General features: G+C 63.5%; 1 protein-coding gene across 5 annotated transcripts in view; it reads left to right on the top strand.

Moving 5' to 3' along the window:
- Positions 1-25,464, top strand: part of SLIT1 (slit guidance ligand 1) — a 65,371-nt gene extending 39,907 nt beyond the window's left edge. The window contains exons 5-37 of one of the 5 annotated variants that reach the window (XR_003925873.2): positions 7,449-7,520; positions 7,648-7,719; positions 8,144-8,215; positions 8,528-8,691; positions 9,097-9,244; positions 9,755-9,826; positions 10,073-10,144; positions 10,247-10,318; positions 10,440-10,583; positions 10,717-10,880; positions 10,993-11,016; positions 11,499-11,643; positions 11,783-11,857; positions 12,088-12,231; positions 12,520-12,663; positions 12,781-12,947; positions 14,067-14,199; positions 15,296-15,364; positions 15,758-15,829; positions 16,076-16,147; positions 16,454-16,525; positions 18,087-18,250; positions 18,635-18,759; positions 18,973-19,070; positions 19,887-20,026; positions 20,420-20,513; positions 20,693-20,830; positions 21,177-21,644; positions 21,738-21,892; positions 21,973-22,261; positions 22,819-23,030; positions 23,113-23,499; positions 25,267-25,464. Coding sequence is in view for 3 of the 5 variants with exons in the window: in XM_030031549.2 (XP_029887409.1) it covers positions 7,449-7,520; positions 7,648-7,719; positions 8,144-8,215; positions 8,528-8,691; positions 9,097-9,244; positions 9,755-9,826; positions 10,073-10,144; positions 10,247-10,318; positions 10,440-10,583; positions 10,717-10,880; positions 10,993-11,016; positions 11,499-11,643; positions 11,783-11,857; positions 12,088-12,231; positions 12,520-12,663; positions 12,781-12,947; positions 14,067-14,199; positions 15,296-15,364; positions 15,758-15,829; positions 16,076-16,147; positions 16,454-16,525; positions 18,087-18,250; positions 18,635-18,759; positions 18,973-19,070; positions 19,887-20,026; positions 20,420-20,513; positions 20,693-20,830; positions 21,177-21,644; positions 21,738-21,892; positions 21,973-22,261; positions 22,819-23,030; positions 23,113-23,357 (4,297 nt within the window). In the remaining 2 variants the exon portion in view is untranslated. Of the gene's footprint in view, positions 1-7,448; positions 7,521-7,647; positions 7,720-8,143; positions 8,216-8,527; positions 8,692-9,096; positions 9,245-9,524; positions 9,649-9,754; positions 9,827-10,072; positions 10,145-10,246; positions 10,319-10,439; positions 10,584-10,716; positions 10,881-10,992; positions 11,017-11,498; positions 11,644-11,782; positions 11,858-12,087; positions 12,232-12,519; positions 12,664-12,780; positions 12,948-14,066; positions 14,200-15,295; positions 15,365-15,757; positions 15,830-16,075; positions 16,148-16,453; positions 16,526-18,086; positions 18,251-18,634; positions 18,760-18,972; positions 19,071-19,886; positions 20,027-20,419; positions 20,514-20,692; positions 20,831-21,176; positions 21,645-21,737; positions 21,893-21,972; positions 22,262-22,818; positions 23,031-23,112 lie in introns of those variants that run through there. The other 4 variants (XR_003925872.2, XM_030031550.2, XM_030031549.2 and 1 more) reach the window with 4 other exon arrangements.
- Positions 25,465-25,816: the final 352 nt, after the last annotated feature.

The raw sequence follows: 25,816 nt of genomic DNA, 5'->3' as shown, positions 1-25,816 counted from the left end.
TCACAGCAACCAGCTGTTCCCCCTTGAACCACCGCAGGAGCAGCCCCCCTCCCCGACTCGCTGTCTTCCCCCCCTGCCTAGCAGAGGCAGGGACAAGAGTGGCAGGCAGAGACTGGAGCAGGGACCCTGGCACCTTGTCCTGGCTGGGTGCGGTGTGCCGGCATGAGGCTGACCCCAAGTTGACATCCCCCACGCTGCTCTGGGGAACAGAAGGGTTGTACATCTCCACCTCCCGCTAAAATAGGCTGACAGGAGGAGTGACTCCTGCTGGGTGACAGTCCCTGCCGGCTGAGTGGCGGCTGAGCCATCGGCCGTGCCTGGCAGTGCCCGCACTGGGCAGTGTGGTGGCTTCCAGAGGTGTGCCCAGCTGGTCTCCTGGCAGCAGAAGCCAGCTCCCGAGCATCCACCTGCGTGTGTTCCTTGCCGCAGCACGGCGTTGCAGGTGCATCTCCGCACTTTTTTTCTGTTCATTCCCCTTTTGAGCTGGTTGTGGCTGGGAGTCCCACAGACTAACAATGCCTAATTTGGAGGAGTCACTCTTACCTGTGATTTTAAGCCTACCTTCGTGATTGTGCCGGACATCCCTTGTTCTGGTGTTGTGAAAAGCAGCGAATAATGTTCCCTTTTCCCCTTGCCATGCTGCTTTGGACCCTGCCCCATCCCCTCCCATTACCCTTTCTGGCCGCTGCCAAGGTGCCGTTTCCTGAGTGGCAGGGGCTCACGCTGAGCCCACCATGCTGCACCCTGGCTTGTTTGCACCTATGCATCGGGCTCTGACGTCCCGCCTTAACCTGCGCAAACACCATCAGCCCCAGGGGCCGGGGTGGCAGTGGGTAGCAGGCAGCAGCAGGCAGCGTGCAGGCTCCCCATGACCTTGGGGATAGCGGAGTGAGGCAGGGGCAGAGGGGGTGGGAGGTCTGTCAGGATGGAGCTGTGCCAGCAGCTGGGCCAGCGGAGTCCATTAAAAAATCAAACAGCCTGATGTAATGCTGGGGGCACGCCATGGGAGCCTGAACCTGAGATGGGGCTGCAGGGCCCTGCTCATGCCGGCACTGGGGACCAGGGCAGGTGACATGGTGGACAAAACCCTGCCTCGTTACCCCGGCACCCTGCTAACGCAGCAGCGGGGCAGCTGCTCCCAACCTCTGGCAAGCAGCTTCCCTCTGGGATACCCCTCCTTGGGCACTGGGTCCTTGCAGCACTGGGGACTCACAGAATCATAGAATGGTTTGGGTTGGAAGGGACCTTAAAGATCATCTAGTTCCAACCCCCCTGCCATGGGCAGGGTCAGCTTCCACTAGACCAGGTCGCTCAGAGCCCCATCCAACCTGGCCTTGAACACTTCCACAAATGGGCCATCCACAGCTTCTCTGGGCAACCTGTTCCAGTGCCTCACCACCCTCACACTGAAGAACTTCTTCCTTACCTCTAATCTAAATCTGCCCTCTTTCAGTTTAAAACCATTACCCCTTGTCCTATCACTACACTCCCTGATAAAAAGTCCCTCCCCATCTTTCCTGTAGCCCCCCTTTAGGTACTGGAAGGCTGCTATAAGGTCTCCCGGGAGCCTTCTCCAGGCTGAACAACCCCGACTCTCTCAGCCTGTCTTTATAGGAGAGGGGCTCCAGCCCTCTGATCATCTTCGTGACCCTCCTCTGGACTCGCTCCAACAGGTCCATGGCCTTCTTATGCTGGGGGCCCCAGAGCTGGATGCAGTACTTCAGGTGGTGTCTCACCAGAGTGGAGTAGAGGCGGAGAATCACCTCCCTCGACCTGCTGGTCACGCTTCTCTTGATGCAGCCCAGGATACAGTTGGCTTTCTGGGCTGCAAGCACACATTGCCAGGTCACGTTTTGCTTCTCGTCAACCAACACCCCCAAGTCCTTCTCCGCAGGGCTGCTCTCAGTCCACTCATTGCCCAGCCTGTATTGTGCAGGACCTTGCCCTTGGCCTTGTTGAACTTCATGAGTTCGCACGGACCCACCTCTCAAGCCTGTCAAGGTCCCTCTGGATGGCATCCCTTCCCTCCAGCACATCAAGTGCACCACACAGCTCGGAGTCGTTGGCAAACTTGCTGAGGGTGCACTAAATCCTGCTGTCCATGTTGCTGACAAAGGTATTAAACAGCGCCAGTCCCAATACTGACCCCTGAGGAACACCACTTGTCCATCACCTTGAATCGATCGTGCGGTTGGGACACGTGGGTGACACTTGTTTCCCCCAGCATGGGGCTGTGGGTGCCGATGCCAGCACAAGCAGTGGGTGCAGCCACTCCTCCCCTGCAGTAAGAAACAGGAGTGCAAAACCCCCAGGGGGACTCTGGGCTGTCGGCCACTAATGCGAGCGCTGATTAGTCTTATTGATCTCGCGTAATGCAGGAGTCTTTCTGTCCCTTCACGCTTGCCCTTGTCACCTGTCAGGCGGTGGAGGTGGTGGTGTGAACAGCCGTGCCGGCGGGGCAGCCCCGGCTCTGCCCGTCCCTCTGCCCTGGACAGGCTGTGCTGGGACAAACAGCATGTGTGGAGTGACCCGAGGGACACCGGGCTGCTTAACAGCTGCTGGTGCCGCGGTCTTTGCTGGTTAGTCCCTGGCAGGCCCTTTGGCTTGGGAAAATGCCGGCTGCACCCTGGCACAGCCTCCTCCAGCACAGTGCCAGCGAGGCGAGGCTGGGATCTGAGGAGCACCTATCCCAGCCCAAGAAGCTGGTGCTGCCCAGGGCTGTGTAGCTTTGGTTGCGAGGGCAGCTGCCTTGTCTGCTCGAGACTTGGTGGACCGTTGCTGTGGCCAAGGTGGTGCCTGCAGTGGCTGGTCCCAGTGCCGCCGGTGGAGCAGAGCTGCTGGGGGAAGCGCCCGGCCCGTGAGCAGGGACCTGTCCTGCGTTTTCATCGTGGGAGCAGCAGCCTGGCAGCAGCCGAAAGGTTAATGCCTTTGATCTGCCCCAGTGAGCAGGAGAGAGTCAGGGAGACCACCGGATGCCAGCGTGGAAGCTGGGGAGGAAACAAATTAAAGAGGAGAGCAACCCCCTGCGCTTCACCCGCCTGGAGCCGGCCGGCGGTCCTGGCCCTGTGGGCGCTGCCAGGATGGGAAGCCGCTCGCCTGCCGCGGCGTGTCTCCGCAGACCTCGCCGGCACGGCTGGGACTCAACCCGGGCTGCTGCGACTTTTGCCTGGACAGAGGTGCCCCGCTGGCTGCCGGCGCCGGGCGAGATGGACCTCTGCACCGCCGGCAAAGCCAGCCCCGGTGGACGCTGCCAAGCCGGGCTGCCTGGCGAGGGGCGCGCCGTGCCGGAGGGCTGCCAGGCCGCCCCAGCGCTCTTGGCAGGCGGCGGGGGGCTCGGAGGACGTGGGGCCAGCGCCGCTGGGAAGCAATTACCTCCCCGCTGCGTCCGGCCCTAATCCCCTCACACGGCGTGCGAGGAGCCGGCTCGCCAAACAAGGCTCAATCAGGTTAAAGTGTGAAGTCAGGATTAGCCGAAAGAATGAGAGCGTGGTAATAGCCCCGGCCTTCCCGCCTGGCCGCCGCAGTCCCGCTGCGGCCCCCTCCCTCCCACCCGCCCTCCGGCCCGCCGGGCTCTTGCTGGGGAGATTAAGGCTGCCGAGGTTTGTTTGCCTGAGTGGGCTCCCCACTGGGAAGCGATGTCGAACAGTTTTGCTCGGGTGCCCCGCTAAGTGCCGGGCAGGGCGGCACGCTGGGGGGTTGGCTCCCGCCGCCGAGCCCCTGCCAGCCCCGAGGGAGCCGTGGCAGCCCCGCGCCTGGCTCCTCGCCGAGGCTCCCCGGGGACCGGCGGCGGCGGGGCAGGGGATGCTGGCTGCCAGGAGAGCCAGTGCCGGGGGCACCTCCAGATCCGCCGCAGATACTGCACCGACAGCCATCACGCACGGGGTGGGGCAGGGCAGCGGGGTATAAGATCCGAGCAGGGAAGTCTCCAAAATCTCAATCCTTGACCAGCACTATCCCCCACGCTGCCCCGCCAGGGGGGGAATTGTGTGGACATAGCCTGGCCATAAGGCTTTCGGGGGACGTTTAGAAGGAAAGTGGGTGCCTGCCTTCTCCCCATTGTACAGCCGTGGGCTGGAGCTGGCTGCTCATAATTAACAAGCATCTGCTGGGTCAGAAACCCCTGTGGGAGGTGAGCCTGGGGACAGAAGCGGTCTGGGATGGGGCTGGGCCAGGAGGGAGTGGAAATGCAGTGGGTTCCTGGGGGGCAAGTGGGAGTCCTGCTTTGCAGACAGGCTGCTGAGATCTTCCCGTTCGGGTATGCATGTGTGCTACAGGGTCTGCCTAAGTGCAGACGTCTGGCTCTGTCCTCTGGCACTCGCAGGGCAGAGGCTGTGTGTCCCCCATCACCTGCTCACCCCTTATCATCCTTCTCCCCTTGAACCCCTGGGACTACTGGAGCCCTCTGCACCCTGTGCTGTGTGTGGAGAAACACCAGCTGCGTGGTCCCTGTGGTGCAGGGATGGGAGGACGGTTGGCACTGTGGATGGGCTGGCTGCTTGGGCATCCCCTGGATTCAATAACCATGAACTCTTAAACTTGGAGTTTTAGGAAAATGTCTGGAAGTGAAACCAGAAAAGACAGAAAGGGTGGCTGTGACAACAGGGCAGGAGCTGCTTTCTTTCCCCTTCCTCTGTCTGTGCCTGTCCGCCGGCTGGTCCCCAGCAGGGCTGTCAGACCTGTCAGTGCTTGTGGTCACTGCTGCAAGCTGGCACGCCACACGCGATGGCAGCGACACGCTTGTATTTGGCGGGGTGCGAGGTGGCACCGGCGCAGCCGCTGAGGGTGCCGCAAGCCGTGCGGCGGAGCGAGGAGAAGCCGTGCCATCTGCTGTTTCTTCGGCGCCAAAGTGTAAAGCAAACATAGCTGGGAGCTATGAAACACCAGGAGGGAAGGAGCCATGCCTTGTTCCAATGCCGGGGCCCGAGGATCCTGCAGGCAAAGCATGTGTTTGTCCTGGTGTCGTCAGCTGTGTAACCGTGCCGGCAATGTAAGCCCGGTGCTGAGGCCTTGCTGAAACCCTTGCATCCAGCGTCTGTCCCTCTTGGCTTCGGTACCCCCAACGGCAGCACTTCTTCGGTGACTGTCACAAAAAGCTGTGAAGGGGAGAAGCCTCGCAAAGTCAGTTGCAACCTTCTAGCAGCATTTCCCTTGCGAGCTGTAAGTGAGCAGCTTGCAGACAGACGCCTGGGTTTACTCCCCGGGCGCACTGGGACTCCTATGTGCTGCGAGCAGAGAAACGCGAGCAAGGTTTCCATGGGGGAACCAAACATGCTGCAGGCAGGGGCTGCCCAGGCAGGCAGGCACCGGAGCTGGGAGAGGGGTGCGGAGCCCTGAAGCGTGGTGGGTGTTCCCATGCTTGGCCCCGCTGCGACCGGTTTAATGTTGGAGGACAGGCAGCTGCCAAGAGAGAGCGCGATGCATTGAATGCATTGCTAGGAAGAGCAGTGAACATTGGGGATTTCCGGAGGGTTTTCTAGGGGATTCCTTCTTCTAGGAGCCAAAAGGGAAAAGGGGATTTGGGGCGATGCTGCATTTTTCTGAAAGGTCAGTGCAACTCCGGGGGGTCCCCGGGCTCATCGCGTCCCCAGCAGAGGATGGGGAAGGGGGCGTTTGCATCCGAAGGGGTGCTGGCGTGTCGGGGGTTGCTGCAGGTGTCGGGTGCTTCTCCTTTGGAGAGTGTGAGGCGACCCCGATCCATTTCGGGAGTGAGGGGGGCTCGGCCCCCAGCCCTGGGAAGGGCTGGAGCAGCCTGGGCGGGGCCGGGCGGAGCAGGCAGCGCAGGCAGAGCAGGCAGCGCAGGCAGCGCAGGCAGCCCGGGCCGGGCAGCCTGGCAGTGCCGCCGCGCGGGTAGCGGTGAAACTGCGCTTGCTGCGCGCCCGGCTGCTCGCAGGGGAGCTGGGCTTTACCCTCCCCGAGAGCCTGGACCCTTCCAGGGGCCGCACCTCCCTTCCTCCTCTGCCCCAGCCGTGGTGCTTTGCCAGCCGGGTTTGGTTCCCCAGGAGCGACCCAGAGCGATGCGCCGGCCCCTGCCCCCCCCCCGCACACTTTGTGTGCACTTTGTGTGCAGGGGGGGCAGGGGCCGGCGCATCGCTCTGGCACCGTATCGCAGCTCCTTGGTGTCTGGGCGTCCCAACGGAGGGCTGGGCAAGCCCGCTGTCCTTGGGTTTTCCTTCTCATGCATCTGCGCAAGTGATGCTTGTGCTTCCCTCTGGGAACATTTCCCCATTGTGGCAGTGAAGCTTTCGGCTGGGGTGAAGTCCCCGTTTGGAGACCTCCAGGTCTTTTGCAAGCAGCTTGTGGGCCATGCTGAGCCCATTTTCTGGAGGGAATGAGGGCACGGGGAGGACCGTGGATGCTCTGCCTCCATCCTGACCCAGCCCAACTGCCCTGGGATATTAGTAGTGAACAGGCTTTGTTATGTTGAAGCAGAGCAGGTGAGCACTAAGTGTGAGATGCTGGCATCCAGGGACACCCCAAACCACCTCTTGGTGCGGGGATGGGTGTGTCTGCATGGCCTGTGTAATGCTGGGGGGTGCTTAATCTGCACAGGATGCCCTGGTCCTGCTCCTCACTCACCCATGGGCTTGCTGCATAGGATAAATACCGTGTCGTGTCATGCCTCAGTTTCTCTGTGCCAGGAGGGAGCTGGGGACTTGGCCTCCTGCCCCATGGGTGGCTGGAGCAGGGCTGTGCTGGCATGGGGCTGAGGGCGGGCAATGCAGGCACCTACTGAGCTCGGAGGAGCTCGTGGCCCTTGGGGTGGGAGAGGGAATGGCTGCACGGGAGCCACGGGGCACAAATATGATAGGCAGGTCCACCCAAGGATGGGGTGAGCTGAGCCAGTCCACCCAGACCCTACTTGCAGTGAGATTTTTGGCCTTCGTGGTCATTAAAAGGCAGTCCAGGCATGGTGGGGGTTCCGACCCGCTGCCAGCCCTGGAACACAAAGCCTGTGCTGGCCTGGCACACGCCGGCATTGCAGAGCAGGTGATTACACAGACGGTGCCGTGTAGTGATGAAGTAATTAATGACCCGATTATTTGTGCCCTCTAAAGTGCGGGGCAGGCTCCATGGGAATGCCTGCTGGAGCCACTAAGTGTAATTACCAGTTAATCAGCAGGGACCTGTAATTATAGCAGTCAGAGGATATTTAAGTGCGGAGGGTTTTCCCAGAGCTGTGCCCTGCTGCTCTGCTTATCGGAGCCGGGGACAGCAGTGTCCGGGGAGCCCCAGCCACTTGCAGCCACCATGGATGCAGCCGGACTCGCCTCGGGAATGCCAGCAGGGCACTAGGCAACCAAGGACCTGAAGCCAAACTACAGCTACCCAGAGCCCCTGGGGGATCACTGAGTGCTGGGGCATGCCCCTGCCTGTGGATGTCCTTGTCCCACGGGGCATCATGCTTTGCAGGCACTGCTCATTTTCCTTCCTGCCTCTTTCTTCTCCAGGGACCTGAGCGAGAACTTCATCCAGGCCATTCCCAGGAAGGCGTTCCGTGGGGCCACCGACCTCAAGAACCTGTGAGTCCCTGCAGGGACGGGCACGAGGGAGTTTGGGGTCAGGTCCGGTGGCAGGAGGCATCCGGAGCCACAGGTTGCTCTCTGCCTGGGCTGTCCCAGCAATGCTCCCTCTGTCTTTCTCCTCCAGGCAACTGGACAAGAACCAGATCAGCTGCATCGAGGATGGGGCTTTCCGTGCCCTGCGGGGGCTGGAGGTCCTGTAAGTGGCCAGGGGCCGGCTGGAGCCTCCAGCCTGCAAGCCCCACGCGGGGTGAGGGTCTCCCTGGGTGCTCCCCATTCACTGAGGCGCTGCAGGGACATCCTCAGTGTGCTGTCTCTCCCTGGCCCTGAGGAGAGGCTGAGCAGGGGTCTGGTACCACTGCTGCAGAGCTGTGCTCCAGGGCCTGATCCTGCCCCAGGGGATCCACCTGGCTGCAGCTAGCTATGGAGGGGAAAAGCCTGGAAAGGGCAGCAAGCCCTGCCCGGGGGTTTGGGCTGTCCCCATCCCTTGCCTCTCCATCCATCCACCCTGTGCCAGGGTGAGTGGGTGCTGTTGCTCCTGGGGGTTTGGTGCCACCTGGACCATCTCATGCTCCCATTTATGGCCTGGCCACCCTGACCTGCCCCGCTCTGCCTTTTTGCAGGACCCTGAACAACAACAATATCACTTCCATCCCCGTGTCCAGCTTCAACCACATGCCCAAGCTGCGGACATTGTGAGTGCTGGGGTGGGAGGGACTCCCTGGGCTGGAGTGGGATGTCCCCAGTTCTGCTGCCACTGCCGGCAAGGCGGCTCAGCAGTGCTGGGACAGCACCGTGGGGAGGGGATGGAGGGGACAGCCCTGCAGAGCATCCCCAAGCACTGCCAAGCAAGGTGGCCTTGGCAACTGGCACAGATGCTGTCGGGCTGCTCCGTGTCCCACTCTGTATGCCCCCAGCCTTTGGGATGAGTCAGGCTGGGGCAGCTGGAGGGCGGTGGGGTGGGCGGGAGCCATCCTGTGGCTGCTGACTGCCCTGTCTGCCCGCAGCCGCCTGCACTCCAACCACCTCTTCTGCGACTGCCACCTGGCCTGGCTCTCGCAGTGGCTGCGCCAGCGCCCCACCATCGGGCTCTTCACCCAGTGCGCCGCTCCGGCCCAGCTCCGCGGCCTCAACGTGGCTGAGATCCAGAAGAACGAGTTCAGCTGCTCCGGTGAGGGGAACGGGGGAGGCAATGGGTGCCAGGGCAGGGACACGGGTTGGGAGGACAAAGCCCGTCCCATCGATGCAGCCCACCTCCACTCTCTGCCACGTGCCCCAGCTCAGAGCCTGGATGCACGCCATGGGCTCAGCTCAAGTCAGCACTGTCCCTCGTGTGGGGACAACATGGGGCAGCACCACCCTATCAGTGTGACAAAGGGTGCATCAGTCTGTGCCCTTGGAGCTGCATGCCTTTTGCACGGGGTTGGGGCACACCAAGACCTTGTGCACCCCCTCAAGGGTGCCACGAGCTGTCCCAGCATGCTGAGCTGTCACCGGGGTCCCTTCCTCGGGGTGCTGCCACCCACACGCCCGGCCCAACTCTTTGCAATTCCCATGCTGGCTGCTTCCCTGGCAGGACAAACGGACCCGGCACGCGCTCAGCTCTGCAGCTTGTCCTCTGGCTCCTGCCCGGCCATGTGCACTTGCAGCAACGGCATTGTGGACTGTCGGGGCAAGGGGCTGACGGCCATCCCTGCCAACCTGCCCGAGACCATGACGGAGATGTGAGTACAGCCCCACACCATCACTGCTGGGCTCTCGGTGGCTCAAGGCAGTGGGGACACAGGGGCAAGCCCCACGGCTCAACCACCCCACGGGGTGGCAGGCCTTCCTTGCCCTTCTCCCGTGCTGTCCAGATTTAGCCATGGATTTAGCTGCATTAAAAATGTAAATAGAGAAATAATCTCCTTAGGGGAATCCAATTATGGTGCAAAGCCCTCGCTGGGACGGCATGCAAAGCACATGGAAGGCAGCAGGTGCCCCCAGATGCAGGGTGCTGGGGGGGAGGAGGTGCTCCCCCCACCCCAGCCAGCACAGTCCCCCCACCCATGGCACCCCTCCCTGCTGGAGAAAGCCCCGACCACAGGCTGCAAGTTGTCCCTGGGGTGAATGGTGCCACTCTGGTGGGGTAAATTACTGCAAGCCTGGGGGTCTTGCGGCCCCCCAGCCCTATCAATGGGGTACTGAGGCTCAGCCAGCCCTACAGCCCTCATCTCTCCCTCTTCTCTTTGCAGACGCCTGGAGCTCAACGGCATCAAGTCCATCCCCCCAGGCGCCTTCTCCCCCTACAAGAAGCTGCGCAGGATGTAAGTGTGCAGCTCCAGCACCCTTCACCTGCTGGCCACTGCCGTGAGCCCGCAGCCCCCCACTCTGACGGGCATGGGGCACTTGCCATGACATGGCTGCCCCACATGGGAGCACTGGGATGGGGTCTTGGATACCCCCAGCTCTGTATCTCAGAGGCTGGGGGTGGTCCCCTGGACACAGCAGGGGGATGGGGGCTTGGGGCGAGAGAAGAGGGGACCAGACCACCTTTTCGCTTTTGGTTTCAGAGACCTGAGCAACAACCAGATCTCGGAGATTGCCCCCGACGCCTTCCAGGGGCTGCGCTCACTGAACTCCCTGTAAGTGACCACACCAGGGTGTGTGGGGTGGACGCTGCGCCCCCTGAACCGTGCCCCGCACCGCGCTCCCCCATCTCCCTCACACCAGTCTTTCTCTCCCAGGGTGCTGTATGGCAACAAGATCACGGACCTCCCCAAAGGCGTCTTCGGGGGACTTTTTGCCCTGCAGCTTCTGTAAGATGCCAGTGGCTGGGTGGGATGCTCTGCAGGGACACCAGGAAGCAGGGCTGAGGTCCTCAGCACCCATGGTGCAGTGAAGGCGGTCCCCAGACTCACCTCCGTCCCTCCCTGCCAGGCTCCTCAATGCCAACAAGATCAACTGCGTGCGGGCAGACGCCTTCCAGGACTTGCAGAACCTCTCGCTGCTCTCGCTCTATGACAACAAGATCCAGAGCCTGGCCAAGGGCACCTTCACCTCCCTGCGGGCCATCCAGACCCTGTGAGTGCCCGTGCCAGCTCCGATGCCTGGGCAGGCGGGTGCCTGGGGGGAACCATCTCAGTGGGTAGCTGGGGCTGGAGCTGGTGGTCACCCGCTGTCCCCGGCGGTGTGTCACCTGCTGTCCCCGGTGCAGGCACCTGGCCCAGAACCCCTTCGTCTGCGACTGCAACCTGAAGTGGCTGGCAGACTTCCTCCGCACCAACCCCATTGAGACCAGCGGCGCCCGCTGCGCCAGCCCCCGGCGCCTGGCCAACAAGCGCATCGGCCAGATCAAGAGCAAGAAGTTTCGCTGCTCGGGTGAGAGCTGTCCCCATCCCTGTCATGGGCACCCTGCAGCACGGCTGTCCTCAGCCCTGCCCCAGCCTGGTGTCCGTGTGCTCAGAGTGCTGATGTGCTTTTTTTTCTGCAGCCAAAGAGCAGTATTTCATCCCAGGTAAGAGGAGGAGCCACATGCATGTGTGCCTGGTAACCTTTTGGCCAGGCTGCCTGCGGGGGTGGTTGTGCCAGAGCCCCGTGGTCTGGCCCGGCAGGACCACGCTGCATTTCCCATCGTTTCTGGCTTCTGAGTTCCTAGGTGCCGCAGTAACAGAAGCGCTGGGTACCAGGACATGTTGCGGCACCTCCCATCGTGCCGTTATCCGGATGGGCACAGAGGCATCCCCGGGGTCTGACTGTGGTTGCAGGAGGGGAGAGGGTGGTGGGCAGCGGAGCAGCCCATGTACCCAGGACAAATACCCTGCAGATAAGCTGTTTTGGGCACAGAGAGGAGTAATATGTGCACAGTGGTTGGGGTGAGGGGAGCTGGGGAAGAGATGGAGCCCAGCTGAGGGTGTGGGAGGATCAGAGGAGGGGAGGGCAGGTGCAGCCCCCGTGCCTCTGCTCACGGGAGCCCACACTGCCCTCACCGGCATGCAGGGACGGAGGATTACCAGCTGAACAGCGAGTGCAACAGCGATGTGATCTGCCCGCCGAAGTGCCGCTGCGAATCCAGCGTGGTTGAGTGCTCCAACCTGAAGCTCACCAAGATCCCAGAGCGCATCCCGCAGTCCACGGCAGAGCTGTAAGAGCCTCCTCTCTCCCACCCTGCTTTCTCTCCTGCAGCCAGAGCATCACTGGCGCTGGGGTTTGGCTCAGGGTTTGGTCTGTGCCAGGCCCTTCGCAGCCATCTCCTGAGCAATTTTCCCTGCCACCCACGCCAGGCGCCTGAACAACAATGAAATCTCCATCCTGGAGGCCACCGGCATCTTCAAGAAACTCCCGCATCTGAAGAAAATGTGAGTATCGGGCAGGCGCAGCCCCATCGCCAGTGTCTGGGGGCTGGGAAGGCACATGGGGTCCTGATGCCAGGGCAGCCTGGGGTGTGAAATGGGGGGGCACGTCCCAACCCGAGGGTCACCCGTGGGACTGGGCATCACAGGGTGCTCAGTGGGACCTGGGGGAGGCAGGCTTCAGGATGAGGTCGGGGCAGAGCCCCCCATCCCAGCCTGCTTTCCCCTCTCCGCAGCAACCTCAGCAACAACAAGGTGTCGGAGATCGAGGATGGGGCATTCGAGGGGGCATCCTCCGTCAGTGAGCTGCATCTCACCGTCAACCAGCTGGAGTCTGTGCGGAGCGGCATGTTCAGGGGCCTAGACGGGCTGAGGACCCTGTGAGTCCCCCCTCCGCCGTGGGCACAGGGATGGGGACATCCTGGCTCCTTGCTCCCCTGCCCGCGATCCCGGGCTGGTGCTATCTGCATCACTGCGGGGCCAGCTCAGGAGTGCCTTACCCATCCACTGGCCGTATCCAGAGCTGGGGGGACAGGTTTTTGCTGCTCAGCTCAGGCTTATCCTGCTGCCTGGCAGTGAGGTGGGCACAGCCTGGGCACTGCTGAGGTGGGTTTCCCCTGTAGCGCTTGCCTGGGTCGTTAAGTGCCCTCACCCCCTTCCCTCTGCAGGATGCTGAGGAACAACCGCATCAGCTGCATCCACAACGACAGCTTCACGGGGCTGCGCAACGTCCGCCTGCTCTCCCTGTATGACAACCAGATCAGCACCATTGCGCCGGGCGCCTTTGACACGCTGCAGTCCCTCTCTACGCTGTATGTCTCGGGCCCCAAGATGCTCCCAGGCTGTCCCAATCGTGTTGGGGGGCTGCAGGGGGTCCCCTTGCCCAGCGGCTGTTCAGGTGATGCCCTCGCACTCCCTCCCGTGTGCAGGAACCTGCTCGCCAACCCCTTCAACTGCAACTGCCAGCTGGCCTGGCTGGGGGACTGGCTGCGCAAGAGGAAGATCGTGACGGGGAACCCGCGGTGCCAAAACCCCGACTTCCTCCGGCAGATCCCGCTCCAGGACGTGGCTTTCCCCGACTTCAGGTGTGAGGAAGGTAACTCACGGGCCCTGCGGCGCCGGGGGTGGGGGGGGACCAGTCTGCTCCTCCCGGGCTGGCACCGCGCTCCCTGTCCCAGCACTGCCCCCGCTCCCGGGATGTTTGGCAGTGCCCGGCGGCAACCTGGTAGCTTGGGGGGTCCCTCAGCCCGTTAACGCCCTCCCCTAACAAGGCGCAAGTTTCCCTTCCTGGTGCCCAGCCCTTAGGGCTGCACTCAAATACCCACGAGCTGCTCTGAAGCCGGGAGAGGAGTTTGCACCCACTGCACTGCGTGGCCCTTGTACATAGGCAGGTCCGTGCTAGCAAACGCTGTGCCCTGGGTGCTGGCAGGAGCAGATGTGTAGGCAAGGCGCAGCGGGATTCATCCTGCTCCTTCCCTCCTTCACTTCCCAGCCCCGCACACGCACTGGAGCTGGGCAGATGGAGCAGGCGGGGAGCGTGCGTGTTGAGAGAAAAGCCTTTTTTAAAAAATTTTTTTAATTTAGAACAGCTTTTGAGCCCTCTGGAAAATATTTACAAACAAATCATCATTTCTTCTGCTTTCCCTCCTCCACCACGTCAAAGTCTGAAGGGTTGCATCCTGCGCCTTTCCTAACAGTGCGAGATAACATACGGTCGTCCCAGGGACGCCTCTCCCGCAGGAGCCCAGCGCTGCGGCAGGCAAGGGGGAGCAATGCCGGCTCCTCCGGCTGCTTGGCGCAGGCACCGCTCCCTCTAGCCTGCGTCTGGGAGATGGGTGAAGGAGGTTATTTCAGGAGGATTTGCAGGGCTGAGCTCCTTCTTCCGAGCCCTCCTCTCTGCTGTCCCTGGGACTGCATTTTAGCTTGAAAATGGTGAAAATCAGAGCAGCCTTGACCTGGCTGGTTGCATCCATCCCGGTGGGGCAGGCGGTTTCTGGGCACAGGAGCGATTTCTGCACTGCTGACTCTCAGCTGGGCTGAGGCTATTGCCCACAAGCAATAGCTTGCTGCTGCCTGCAGCACCCCACTTTGAGGGCGAGGGGACGGTCGGCATGGGAGGGGAGCAGTCCTAGGCGGGCACAAGGCATTGAGTCCAGCCTCACACGGTGCCTGAGGGCTGGGCCCCGGTGACTTTGTGGCTCTCTGCCCGGTGCAGGTCAGGAGGAGACCAGCTGCATCCCCCGGCCCCAGTGCCCGCAGGAGTGCACCTGCCTCGACACCGTTGTCCGCTGCAGCAACAAGCACCTCAAGGCCCTGCCCAAGGGGATCCCCAAGAACGTCACGGAGCTGTGAGTGGTGGGCGGGTGCCCAGGCTCTCCCCCCAGCTTTGCAGCTCTGGGTAGGAGGTCTCTGCTGCGGGGTTGCAGGAATCGGGGCAGGGATGCTCCCTCCCACACCCCCACCCTGGCCCGGTAGTGGGAGCAGGACCCCCACCCAGCCAAGGGACGCTGTCCGGCCCCAACCTCAGCAAGGGGCTCAGCGAGAGCCTCTCGTCCAACTCAGGGCTACCAAGGGTGCTGTGCAAGGGGTGTTGTCACAGCAGCTGGGTCCCTGCTCTTTGGCCCTTGAGAGAGGGCAGTGTGGGACAGCCACCCCCTGCAGCTGCGGTCCCCACGCAGCCGTGGAGCCCAGGGCTCTGCGGTCCCCAGCAGCCTGCCATCAGCGACAGGGACAGGGCCACCTTGCCTTGCCTCTGCCAGCTCCCTGGCCCCTCTCTGCTGTCACCTCTCACCACAGCTGTGGGGATGCTCTTGGTAGCCCCAGCTCCGAGCACGCGGACAACGGGATGTGGTTTGATTGGGGTCAGCCACCCATCACCATGGGTTTCAGGGAGGTACCCAAGCAGCCGTCCCAGGTCTGGATGTGCAGGCACATGATGCCCATCGCTGCAAAAGGGGCTCTGCACCCGTCTGGGATGGGGGATGGCAGCAAGTCCTGTGTGCGGGGGGGGTATAGGCGCTGGTTGTGCACATACATATGTATACCACCCCCTCACACCCCTGCGCTGTCTCGCACACCCCTCCTCTGCATCCTCCGCTCTCTCTCACACATGCCTTGGGAATGGTTACGGCCGCCCACGCTCACATCAGATGTGTAAATGCAGCACATGGCTGGCTGCGCTAGCACACGCAGGCTGTTGGGAGACTGCTCCCAGGGACTCTCATGCAAAGCTCCCGGGTGTGCTAATGCACTCGCACGCTGGCTCCCTTGCCAGCCCAGGGGTCCCCTGAGAGCCCCGTGGGCCCTGGGTGCTGGGAGGGAGGTGATGCTAGAGATGCTCCTTGCAGCCCCAAGTCTGTGGGCGTGCACAGGAGAAATGGGAGGGCAGAGGGAGAGACCTCCTGCTTCTCAGCCACCCCAAGGTGCTTTTGTTCTCCCTTGCAGCTACCTGGATGGAAACCAGTTCGCTCAGGTCCCGGGGCAGCTCTCCACCTTCAAGTATCTGCAGCTTGTGTAAGTAGCCAGGAGCAGGAGCCCAGGCAGCCGGTCCCACTGCTGGGACCTGTGGGCGAGGACAGAGGCTGTCCCCATGGTGCATGATCCTGAGGAGGGGCCTGGCAGTATGCAGGGACCCCCAACATTCCTCTGTGCCCACCCTCTGCACCGGGACGCAGCCGGCCGGCAGTGATGCGCAGCCCCTGGGTGCTGACGGCCTCTGCTGTCGCTGGGCATGGGGCAGAGTGGGGACAGTGGCGTTGCTGCCATCAGCCTGTGTGATAGCCCTGCTGCTCCCTTGGAGGCCGTGCCGTGCTGCTGTTCGCACCCCATTGCAGCTGAGCAGGTGGGGGGGCAGCGAGGGGGGACAGGGTCCAGCTGGCTCCACGCTCTGGGGTTTCTCTTTTCTAGCGATCTGAGCAACAACAAGATCAGCTCCCTGAGCAACTCCTCCTTCACCAACATGAGCCAGCTCACCACCCTGTAAGTGCAGTCCCTGCGGGGTGCCACACTGGGCTGCAGCCCAGCTGAGCTGCGGGGGGCTGTTCCTAGAGGACCCCAAAGACTGGGGTGTGCTGGGGACACCAGGGCCTCCCCCATCTAGCTGGGGTGAAGCTGTGGTTTGAGCTGGAGCTCACGCAAGGGGGAGCGTGCAGCCCAGGGTGGGCTTCTTGCAGCACACACAGTGGTGCCCCCGGCGCTGTGTTGCCTCCTTCTTCCCTTCCGCAGGATCCTCAGCTACAACTCCCTGCAGTGCATCCCTCCGCTGGCCTTCGAGGGCCTCCGTTCCCTCCGGCTGCTGTAAGTACCTGCCCGTAGCCCTGCTCACAGCCCTGCTCGCAGTCCTGCCCAGTCCCTTCTCTGCTGCTGCCTGTGTCCCTTGTGCCCACTTGGAGCTGGGTACAGGCTGCAGGAGGAGCAAGGGGAGATGCATCAGCCTCTCGGAGCAGATGGTGCATTTGCAACAGTGACAGTGTAGTGGGGTCCGCCCGTGTCCACCTCTGCCACCCATGTCTGGACCTGTGGGGTGCGGGCAGCCCAGCTGGTCACGGTCCTTGCTGCCCACCCTGGAGCCGTGGGCATTGCAGGACCTTCTGTTCTCTGCAGGTCTCTCCACGGCAATGACATCTCCAGCCTCCCTGAGGGTATCTTCACAGACGTCACCTCCCTGTCCCACCTGTGAGTATCTCCCACTCTGCAGGGCGCAGGGCTTGGATGCAGGCTCAGGAGACCTTTAAAAAACATGGGGCTGCACTGCCTCCTCTCCTCTTCTCTGGGCTGGTACTTGGGACAGCATTTGTGGGGCAGTACCATGCTGTGCCATGCCTGCCCTCCCCATGCTGAGCCCCAGGTCCAGGTGTGCAGCTGAGCCTCCCAATGCTGCTGGGGTGGCCCTATGCTCCTTGCTGGAGGTGGTGTGGGGTCTGTCCCCCACCGCCAGGTCCCTAGGGTCTCCTAACATGTAAAGCAAGACACGCAAGGTGCTGGCACGGTCGTGGATTGGCGGGGGCTGCTCTGACCCATGCCAGCGTGTCGTTAGCCTCCTGCCAGGGTGCTTCCCTGCAGCAGCCCCCCCCCAGTCTCTCATCAAGCATCCTGTTGCCAGTGGCTGTGTTTCAACCCATCTTTGAGGGAGCCTGTACCCCAGGAGCACAGCCCTGTACCCACTGCCCGGGGCAGGAGTTCAGCTTTGCTCATGGTAACTTTTCAGTCCCTTCCCTGTCTCTGCTAAGCCGTTCCCACCTGCCTGCCGGTGGCCAGTCCTGCTCCTGGCATCCTGGGGTTCTCAGGCTGTTCCTCCAGCCTGTGGAGAGCATCTTGATTTCCAATCCTGGCCTCCCTGTGTTTTTTGGGAGCATCACTGCTTGGTCTGGTCTCCCCTGGCTCTTCACCGATTTCCTTTGCCGAAGTGCGGTGCTGTCTTTGCTGCTGCCAGCTGGCGCTGCCGGCTCCCGCAGGGCTGAGCTGTGTCACCAGCCGGCGCTGTCGGTGCTCTAGGACCAGGTTTGTCAGCCCCAGCAGATCTGCTGTCCCTACCGCCTGCTTTCTGGGCTGCCGTCTCCTTCCTTCGTCACAGGTGTCGGTCTCGCCAGCCCTCCATCACCGCTGACCTTTGCACTGAAGGAGGATGCAAAGAAGCATCCAACCCCTCAGCCTCCCATGTCATCTGCTGCTCCCTGCCCTGCTCTGCTGTGGAGCAGAGCAACCTTCCCTCCTCCTCTCAGAGCAATTCCTTGCTCTCCCCCAATGCTGTCCCCACGAGCTCCGGCCATGACCCGCTGCTTGTCCCCAGCAGCCCACTCCAATGTCCCTGCCCTGTACGCTTGTGTGGCAGAGCCCTGGCTGGCCCTGCAGCTCCTGTGCAATGGTTTCTGCACAGCCTCAGGGTGCTTTGCCCAGTTTGCGCTGGGCCCAGGCAGCTTTGTTCCAGTGCTGGAGAGGGACTCCCGAGGATTTCTGTGTGGGCAGCGGAGGAAAGCCCCAGCACAGAGCCATGGGGCGCCACGTGGGCTGTGGGGCTGGCAGCAGGGTGGTCGAACTGGGCAGCGGTGTGGGGCTGTGTGCCCCAGTCCTCCCACCGTGGGCAGCACCTCTGGTGGGTCCAGAAATGGAGGAGCGCTGGGTCCCCCCATCCTGTGGCGGCCCAGCCAAGTGACGGAGTTGTGTCCAGTCCCAAGGTCTCCGAGCCCAGTTCCCTCTGCGGGGCAGTGGGTGCAGTTTTGCCTTTTTCCCCCTGCAGAGCCATCGGGGCCAACCCCCTGTACTGCAGCTGCAACCTGCGCTGGCTCTCCAGCTGGGTCAAGACGGGGTACAAGGAGCCAGGCATCGCCCGCTGTGCTGGGCCCCCTGACATGGAAGGCAAGCTGCTGCTCACCACCCCCGCCAAGAAGTTTGAGTGCCAAGGTGAGAGAAGGCTGCGCCATCCATCTGCCCATCCGCGCTGTCCTCCGGCAGGGCAGCAGGCGCTGCAGGGAGCCGGGCCGCCTGCTGCCCCGCACCCGGCAGAACGATGCTCCGCGAGTCTGGGAGACTCCAACATTTCATCTGTTGAGCTGCCTCGTGGAGGAGGGGGCCGGGATGCTTCTGTCCCCTTGCCTGGCTGGTGGCACGTCCCTGGTGCCCGAGCAAACTTGTTGCTGTCCCATTGCCTGGTGTACAGCCCCTTGGCAGGGCAGGCTCTGCTCCCAGCCGTGGCTGGGGCTCTGCCCCCCATGTCGGTGCCCACAAACAGACACCTCCCCATCGCTCTCCGCGCTGATGGTCATCTCTGCGCCTCCCGTCCCGCAGGCCCACCCGCCCTGAGCGTCCAGGCCAAGTGCAACCCCTGCCTCTCCAGCCCCTGCCAGAACCAGGGCACCTGCCACAACGACCCCCTTGGCTTCTACCGCTGCGCCTGCCCCAGCGGCTACAAGGTACCCTGGTCCTGGCACCACCGCGGCAGGACCCATCCCTGCAGAGGGGAAGGGGGCAGCGCGGGGGCTCTGCCGTGCCCCCGGGGCTTGCTGCTTGCAGGACCGTCCCCCCTCCCTGCTCCCCGCAGTGCCCTGCCGAGTGGGACAGGGCAGGGGGAGCGGGACACGGCGCTGTGGCACCCTTCTCACTCCCACCTCTCCCTTTTTCCCTAGGGCAGGGACTGCGAGGTGGCACTCAGCGGCTGCTCCTCCAACCCCTGTGCCAACGGGGGGACCTGCCAGCCCCAGGAGGGGGAAGGAGCCGGGTTCAGGTGAGTGCTGGGTGGGAACACATGAAAAACGGGTGTTTGGGCAGCAGCGTGGAGCCCTGGCATCCCACTGAGATAAAGTCTGGTGCTTCCCTCCCCTCCTGTGTGCTCCCTGGGGCACATAGCTGGGATATTACATTCACCCGGCAGCTCCGGCCCGTGCTGCCTGCTCTCTGCGGCCCTGCCTGCGCATCCTGCCAGCACAGCACCAGCAGGGCTGAGCGCTGGCTCTGCTTTGCCGTATCCCCCAGCCCTGCAGGTTCCTGGGCTGAGGGTAGGGGGAGATAAGGGTGTCCTGCTGCCATGGGAGGTATGGGGAGGCAGAGGACAGCAGGATTTGGGGTTGGGATCTGGCTGCTGTAGCAGGGCTGACGGTGTGGGATGGGGCAGGATGCGACCCTGGGTTCGCTGCTGCTCCCTGCGAGGTTGCTGTGCTGCTGTGCCCTCGCACAACCCTCGCTACCCCGAACGCTTCAGCCCTTTCCGGGAACCAGGGCCCAATTAGTGGCTGAAAATAGACGGCAGGCAGGCTGGGGGTGAGGATGTGGGCTGCACAGCCGCCTGCCCCCCCTCCCCGTGCTGAGTGGCCTCTCAGCCCGTTGTCGTGGCAACTCAGCATCCTCGCAGTCTGCGTGGGGCTGCACACTGCCACCCTCCCCTGCGCCCGGTTTTCAGCAGGGGGGTACCGAACCCTGCTCCTCGGAGCCTCTTGGCATGCATGTGTGCATTTTGCCAAGGTCCTGTGCTGGCATTTTTGGGGGGATCACCCCAAAATGCTCTGATTCCCACTCCCTGATGCTGCTCTACGCCCTGTGGCAGATGCCTGTGCCTGGCGGGCTTTGAGGGCCCGAGCTGCCGCGCTGCCAGCGACCCCTGCAAGGAGCACAGCTGCGAGAACGGGGGGTCCTGCATGCCTGGTGCCACCAACTACACCTGCCTGTGCCCTGCCCACTACACAGGTACCCAGCACAAAGGCTAGCCATCCCCAAACCTCGCGGGCCTGGCAGGGGAATGTGCCCAGTGCTTCTCCCTTCCCAGCGAGGAGGGCTAATAGCTCTTCTGCCTGCTGTCCCAGTACCCATCAACATGGCTTCTGGGCCCAGCTGCCTCGAGTTTGGGTACACCCAGCTGAGCCCCTGTACCCTGGGATGCCCTCGGTTGCCTGGTTTGGGCAAGATCTGCCTCCAGCGGAGCAGAGCCCTGTGCCCGTGGTGGTGCAAGCTGCGGGCTCGGCAGCTCCCTGCCTTGAGCTGAGCACCCCACGGTCTCCCCTTGCCCCGCGGGGTCCGGGGCTGCCCCTCTGGTCCCGGAGCTGCTGGGCACCCCCCAGCACCCCCTCTTCTGCCCTGCAGGGTATTTCTGTGAGCAGCCGCTGGATTTCTGCTCAGCCGAGCTCAGCCCGTGCCAGCACGGCTCCACCTGCATCTCTACCAGCCAGGGGCCCAGGTGAGCCTCCCTCCCCAAACTGCTTTCTCCTGGATGCCTGGAGGGAGAGATTTGCTTCTGGGGGGCTGCAGCTCACAGGCTGGTGAGGGGGCATGGGGAGGGGGATGCCAGGAGGAGCAGGTGCCCACTGGCACAGGGCGGGGAGGAAGGGGCAGCCGTGAGCCCCCCGCCTGCCCCAGGTGCGAGTGCGTGCCCGGCTACGTGGGGAGCAACTGCAGCGAGGACTTCGACGACTGCCAGGACCACCGGTGCCAGAACAACGCCCGCTGCCTGGACGAGGTGAACGGCTACTCCTGCCTCTGCACCGAGGGCTACAGGTACTGCCGGGAAGATGGGGGTGCACCAGGGACAGCAGGGACGGTTGCATGTCACCGTGCAGGAGGAACCAGTCCTGGCTGCTATGTCCATCCATTCATCCCCCTCAGTGCAAGAGGAAGGAGTGGGCCTGCGGGTGTGGGTCTCTGGGGATGGAGGCTGGGGGGTGCCACTGGGGAGGGACCCCAGGGCAGGGCTCAGCAGCTGGGCACCCCTCTGATGCCCCCGGCTGGAGAGCCTCCCCAGGGACCCCAACACAGGGGGGTGCTGTCAGAGCCCCATGGGGCACTGGGCAGGGGGTAGGGCGCTTTCCCAGCCCCGTGCCCAGCAGCACCCTTGGCCCCGCAGTGGCCAGCTCTGTGAGATGCCGCCCCGTGCCGCCGGCCAGCCCGGCCTCTGCGAGCGAGCCGAGTGCCAGAACGGGGCCCCGTGCGTGGAGCGGGGCGCCCGTGCCCTCTGCCAGTGCCTGCCCGGCTTCGGTGGCCCCAAGTGCGAGAAGCTGCTGAGCGTCAACTTTGTGGACCGTGACACATACCTGCAGTTCACCGACCTGCAGGACTGGCCCCGGGCCAACATCACCCTGCAGGTGAGGGCTGGGGGGGTGGTGTGTGTTTGTGGGCATTGGGAGGGTGGCATCGAGGGTGGTGCCCTGGGGATGTGGGCTCCCACCTCTTCCCCCTGCCAGGTCTCCACAGCTGAAGGCAACGGCATCCTGCTGTACAATGGTGACAGCGACCACATGGCCGTGGAGCTGTACCAGGGCCACGTCAGGGTCAGCTACGATCCCGGCACCCACCCCAGCTCGGCCATCTACAGGTACCTGCCTCCCCTTCCCCGCTTGCCGGGGACCGCCACCCCCATTGCACGGGCTTGGGGGGGGGGCCCCGGTGACCCAGCCATCCCCACCAGCGCCGAGACCATCAACGACGGGCAGTTCCACACTGTGGAGCTGGTGACCTTCGACCAGATGGTGAACCTCTCCATCGACGGTGGCAGCCCCATGACCATGGACAACTCGGGCAAGCACTACACGCTGAACAGCGAGGCCCCCCTCTATGTGGGAGGTAGGACAGGGGCCGGGGGGGCGACGGGGGACATGCGGGCTCGCTGATGCCCATCTGCTCTCCGGTCCTGCTCTCCCCAGGGATGCCTGTGGACGTCAACTCGGCCGCCTTCCGCCTCTGGCAGCTCCTCAACGGCACCAGCTTCCACGGGTGCATCCGCAACCTCTACATCAACAACGAGCTGCAGGACTTCACCAAGACGCGGATGACGCCGGGGGTGGTGCCGGGCTGCGAGCCCTGCCGCAAGCTCTACTGCCTGCACGGCATCTGCCAGCCCACCGGCGCCCAGGGCCCCGTCTGCCACTGCGAGCCCGGCTGGGACGGGCCCCACTGCGACCAGCCCCATGGCGGCCCCTGCCACGGGCACAAGTGAGTGCCCCCGCCCCGCTGGCTGCCCCGCAGCAATGGTCTTGCCCCATTGGCTGCCCCGCAGTGACCCGTCCGCCCCATTGGGCGTCCTGAAGCAATGGCACTGCCCCATTGGCTGCCCTACAGCGATGGTCCTGACCCATCGGCTGCCCCACAGTGACCCATGTGCCCCACTGCAACTGCCCCTCTCCATTGGCTCATTGGCTGCCTTGTCATTGGCTGCCCCTCTCACCCCTGCCCTCTCCATTGGCTGTCCCTCCACACTGCCTGCCCTGCCCACCTCTCCCATTGGCTGTCCGCCACCCTGCCCCGGGCCGGTGGTGCGGTGCCACGTGCCGTGCCACTAGCGCCGAGTCGTGCCGGGGCTGTCCTGTGCTCATGGTGCCGTGCCATGATGGCTGTGCCATACGAGTGCTGCGCCATGGCAGTGCCACGCCAGTCCCGGTGCAATACGGTGCCGGTGCTGAGCCGTGCCGTGCTCGGTGCTGGTGGGCTGTGCGTGCCGGTGCTGTGCCGTGCCATGCCGGCAGGTGCCTGACAGCGCCGGGTGCCCGCAGGTGCGTGCACGGGCTGTGCCTGCCCCTCGACGCCCTCTCCTACAGCTGCCAGTGCCGCGAGGGCTACCAGGGTGCTCTCTGCAACCAGCCCACCGAGCCGCCCGACCCCTGCCGCCGCCGGCCCTGCGTCCACGGCCACTGCCGCCTCACCCCGGGCGGCCAGCCCGCCTGCGAGTGCCACGGCGGCTACACCGGAGTCCTCTGCGACCAAGGTAGGTGCCAGGGAGGTGGGTGCCCGAGGCGGGGGAGGCAGCCCCACGCCGGGACGCCGGGCTGAGCATCGCTGTCCCGCAGAGCCGGAGTGCCACGGGGAGCCGGTGCGGGACTACCACCAGGTGCAGCGGGGCTACGCCATCTGCCAGACGACGCGGCCGGTGGCCTGGGTGGAGTGCCGGGGGGCCTGCGGCGGCCCCAGCACCGGCTGCTGCACCGGGCTGCGGCTCCGGCGCAGGAAATACGCCTTCGAGTGCAGCAATGGTGCGACCTTCGTGGAGGAGGTGGAGAAGCCCAGCAAGTGCGGCTGCAGCCAGTGCCTGTGAGCGGCCACCGGCCCCGGAGAGCGGCGGGGCTGGCAGGGAGCCCCCCCCAGTTGGAGCCAAGGACCTCGCTTTGCCCTGCGGCCGCGGTACTGCTGTCTGGGTGTTCCTGAACCGCAGCTGCATCAAAGGAGCCCGGCGGAGGGTAGAGCTGTTGCATCTAGAGGGTTGGGGAAAAAAAAAAAAAAAAAAAAAAAAAAAAAAGAAAAAAAACCCCCACAAACAAAGCAAATGTGTAGATAGAGAATTTTTTAAGAACTGCAGCTACACAGATGTGTGGATACGGGGTGGGTGCTCTGCCCTGCTGCCCCTTCCCCGCGGCGCTCTGCCTTCCCCCCAGCACAGCCCCAGAGCCGCAGAGGGCAGCGCCTGTGTCCCTCGCGACGTGTCCCCTCCCCAGCAGCCTGTCCCTTGTGTCCATCTGGGCGAGCCGGTGGCTTTTCCAACACCTGGGGCTGGAGCGGAGGGGCCTGACGTGGCAGAGGCTCGTGGGCCGTGGTAAGCCGGGGCTGGCGGAGGGCTGCGTGGTGCAGCCGGCATCCCATGGTCCCAGCGAGCCTGGAGCCCGGCTCCCCATCCTCTCCGCTGGCCTCCCTGCTGAGGACCCGCTGTTGCCCTGATGGCAGCTGCAGCGAGCAGCTCCCCGGTGCCGTGGCCGAGGTGCTGGAGCCCAGCGTGCCCCAAATAACGTCACCAGCTCCAGGGCCGCAGCCCGACCCACTGGTGGCACCTCTGGGCTGCGCGGGTGCACCCCATGGCACCCAGAGCTGGGGCATGGCTCCAGCACATTGCAGTGGCATTGGGGCCATGCTGGGTGGAGCAGGACCAGGGTGGTCCCGGGCACACTGAGTGGGTCATGGGCAGTGGGGCGCAGATGTCTGTGGGGGACTAGCATGGTGCCGTTAAGGCAGAGGGGACCCCAAATACCCCCGGCCCAGCCAAGCAGCTCTTCTCAGAGGCGGGATCATATAGGGCAGCACAGGAACCCCTTTCCTCCAGGCTCAGCCCTGGGGGGGGGCTCTGCAGCTGGGCAGAGGTGCCCCACGTCCTGCTGGCCCTGCTCTCCATGGCCCAGCCAGCAAGGGCAGGAGGCTGCTGAGACAGCCGGCGTGCGCGTTGCCATGCTCCTCACCGGGGCTTCAGCCTTGCGGGTGCCAGGGCCGGTTGAAGAGGCTGAAGATGCCTAAGCCTGCAAGCCTGGAGCTAACACCACTGCCGGGGCAGGTCCCACCACCTCCTGGACTCGGGTGCCGGCGCCCGGGCAGCGCCTCTCCAAAGCCCACAGTGCTGGGGGACGCGCTGGGCTGGTGTGGGAGCAGGGGCAGGGCTGCTGCCAGTGCAGCATGGAGAGCCCGCGCCGGGGTACCGCACGCACCTGACCTCCGCAGCAGCATTGCTTCTACACCCATGGGGGCCGAGGATGGTGGGGCCCAACCTGGGACGGTGCACGCAGCTGGACAGCACATCACCGTGTCACCCGGGCGGACAAATCGCAGCCCCGGGTCTCTCCATCGCACTGCTCCAGCGCATCGGCTTCAGGGCCGCGCCGCCGGCTGCAGCTGGGCTCCGGGCATCTCCACCAGGTGCGTCTGGCTCCGTGGGTGCCGGCACCATCCCTGCTCACCACCAGCATCCAGGATGATCCCGCCACCACGGGATCTGTGTTTCTGCCACAAATGCCCTCTCCACGGGAGCCCCCGCTGCCACACAGAGGAGCTGGGACGCATCTCATTTTGCCCGTGGCCCGGCCAGGGCTTGGTTGTGTTGTGTTTCTGTTCTTGCTGTAAGCTAACCGCTAAAGTATCTCTTTATACAGAATACTTACAGATTCTAATATATATTTGTATTTCATTTTGTTATAGTATTTTTATATGTTCGGGGTCAACAAATGATGTTTTCTTTTTGTTTACAGATGCTACTGGGCAGGAAAATGACGGTGGCTTTGTTTGGCCCGTGGGGTTTGTGTGTGTCACTGTTGAAGACGCTGGTTTGTACTAGGCTGGCGAGGGAGGCGCTGAGCATCCTTCCGCTGGCAGAGGCTGTATTGTTTTAGGAGATGTTTGGTATTGTCTATGTTGTCTTCCATGTGAACATGACATTTATTCATTCAGAGGCTTGGCCTCTTCTTTCCTGGAGGGGAGAAGGGGGCAGCTGGTGCTCGGGAGCTGCTGGGCATACGAGGAGGTGGCCCAGGCTGGGGAGATGGTTACTCCTGCCACGGGTGAGGACCTGCTACTCCTGGAGCAGCCCTGGCCACCTCTTCTGGCCAGAGCATCGCCCATGTGGTGCAGGGACATGCAGCCCCAGGCTGGGAGCTCGTCGCCGGGGAGAGCCGGGGTTATCCGTACAATTCCTTGCAAAAGGAGCCATCACTACCTGGGTCATGCGTGGGGCAGCGCGAGGTGCCGAAGGGCCCGGTGCCTGCTGCCGGGATGGAGTGGCTGCAGGGGAAACTGGGCACC

This window comes from Aquila chrysaetos, chromosome 11 (genome assembly GCF_900496995.4).
Source record: "Aquila chrysaetos chrysaetos chromosome 11, bAquChr1.4, whole genome shotgun sequence".
In the NCBI taxonomy this organism is placed as follows: Eukaryota; Metazoa; Chordata; class Aves; order Accipitriformes; family Accipitridae; genus Aquila; species Aquila chrysaetos.
The sequence above is the reverse complement of the archived record's forward strand: the minus strand, read 5'-3'. Positions and strand labels throughout refer to the sequence as shown.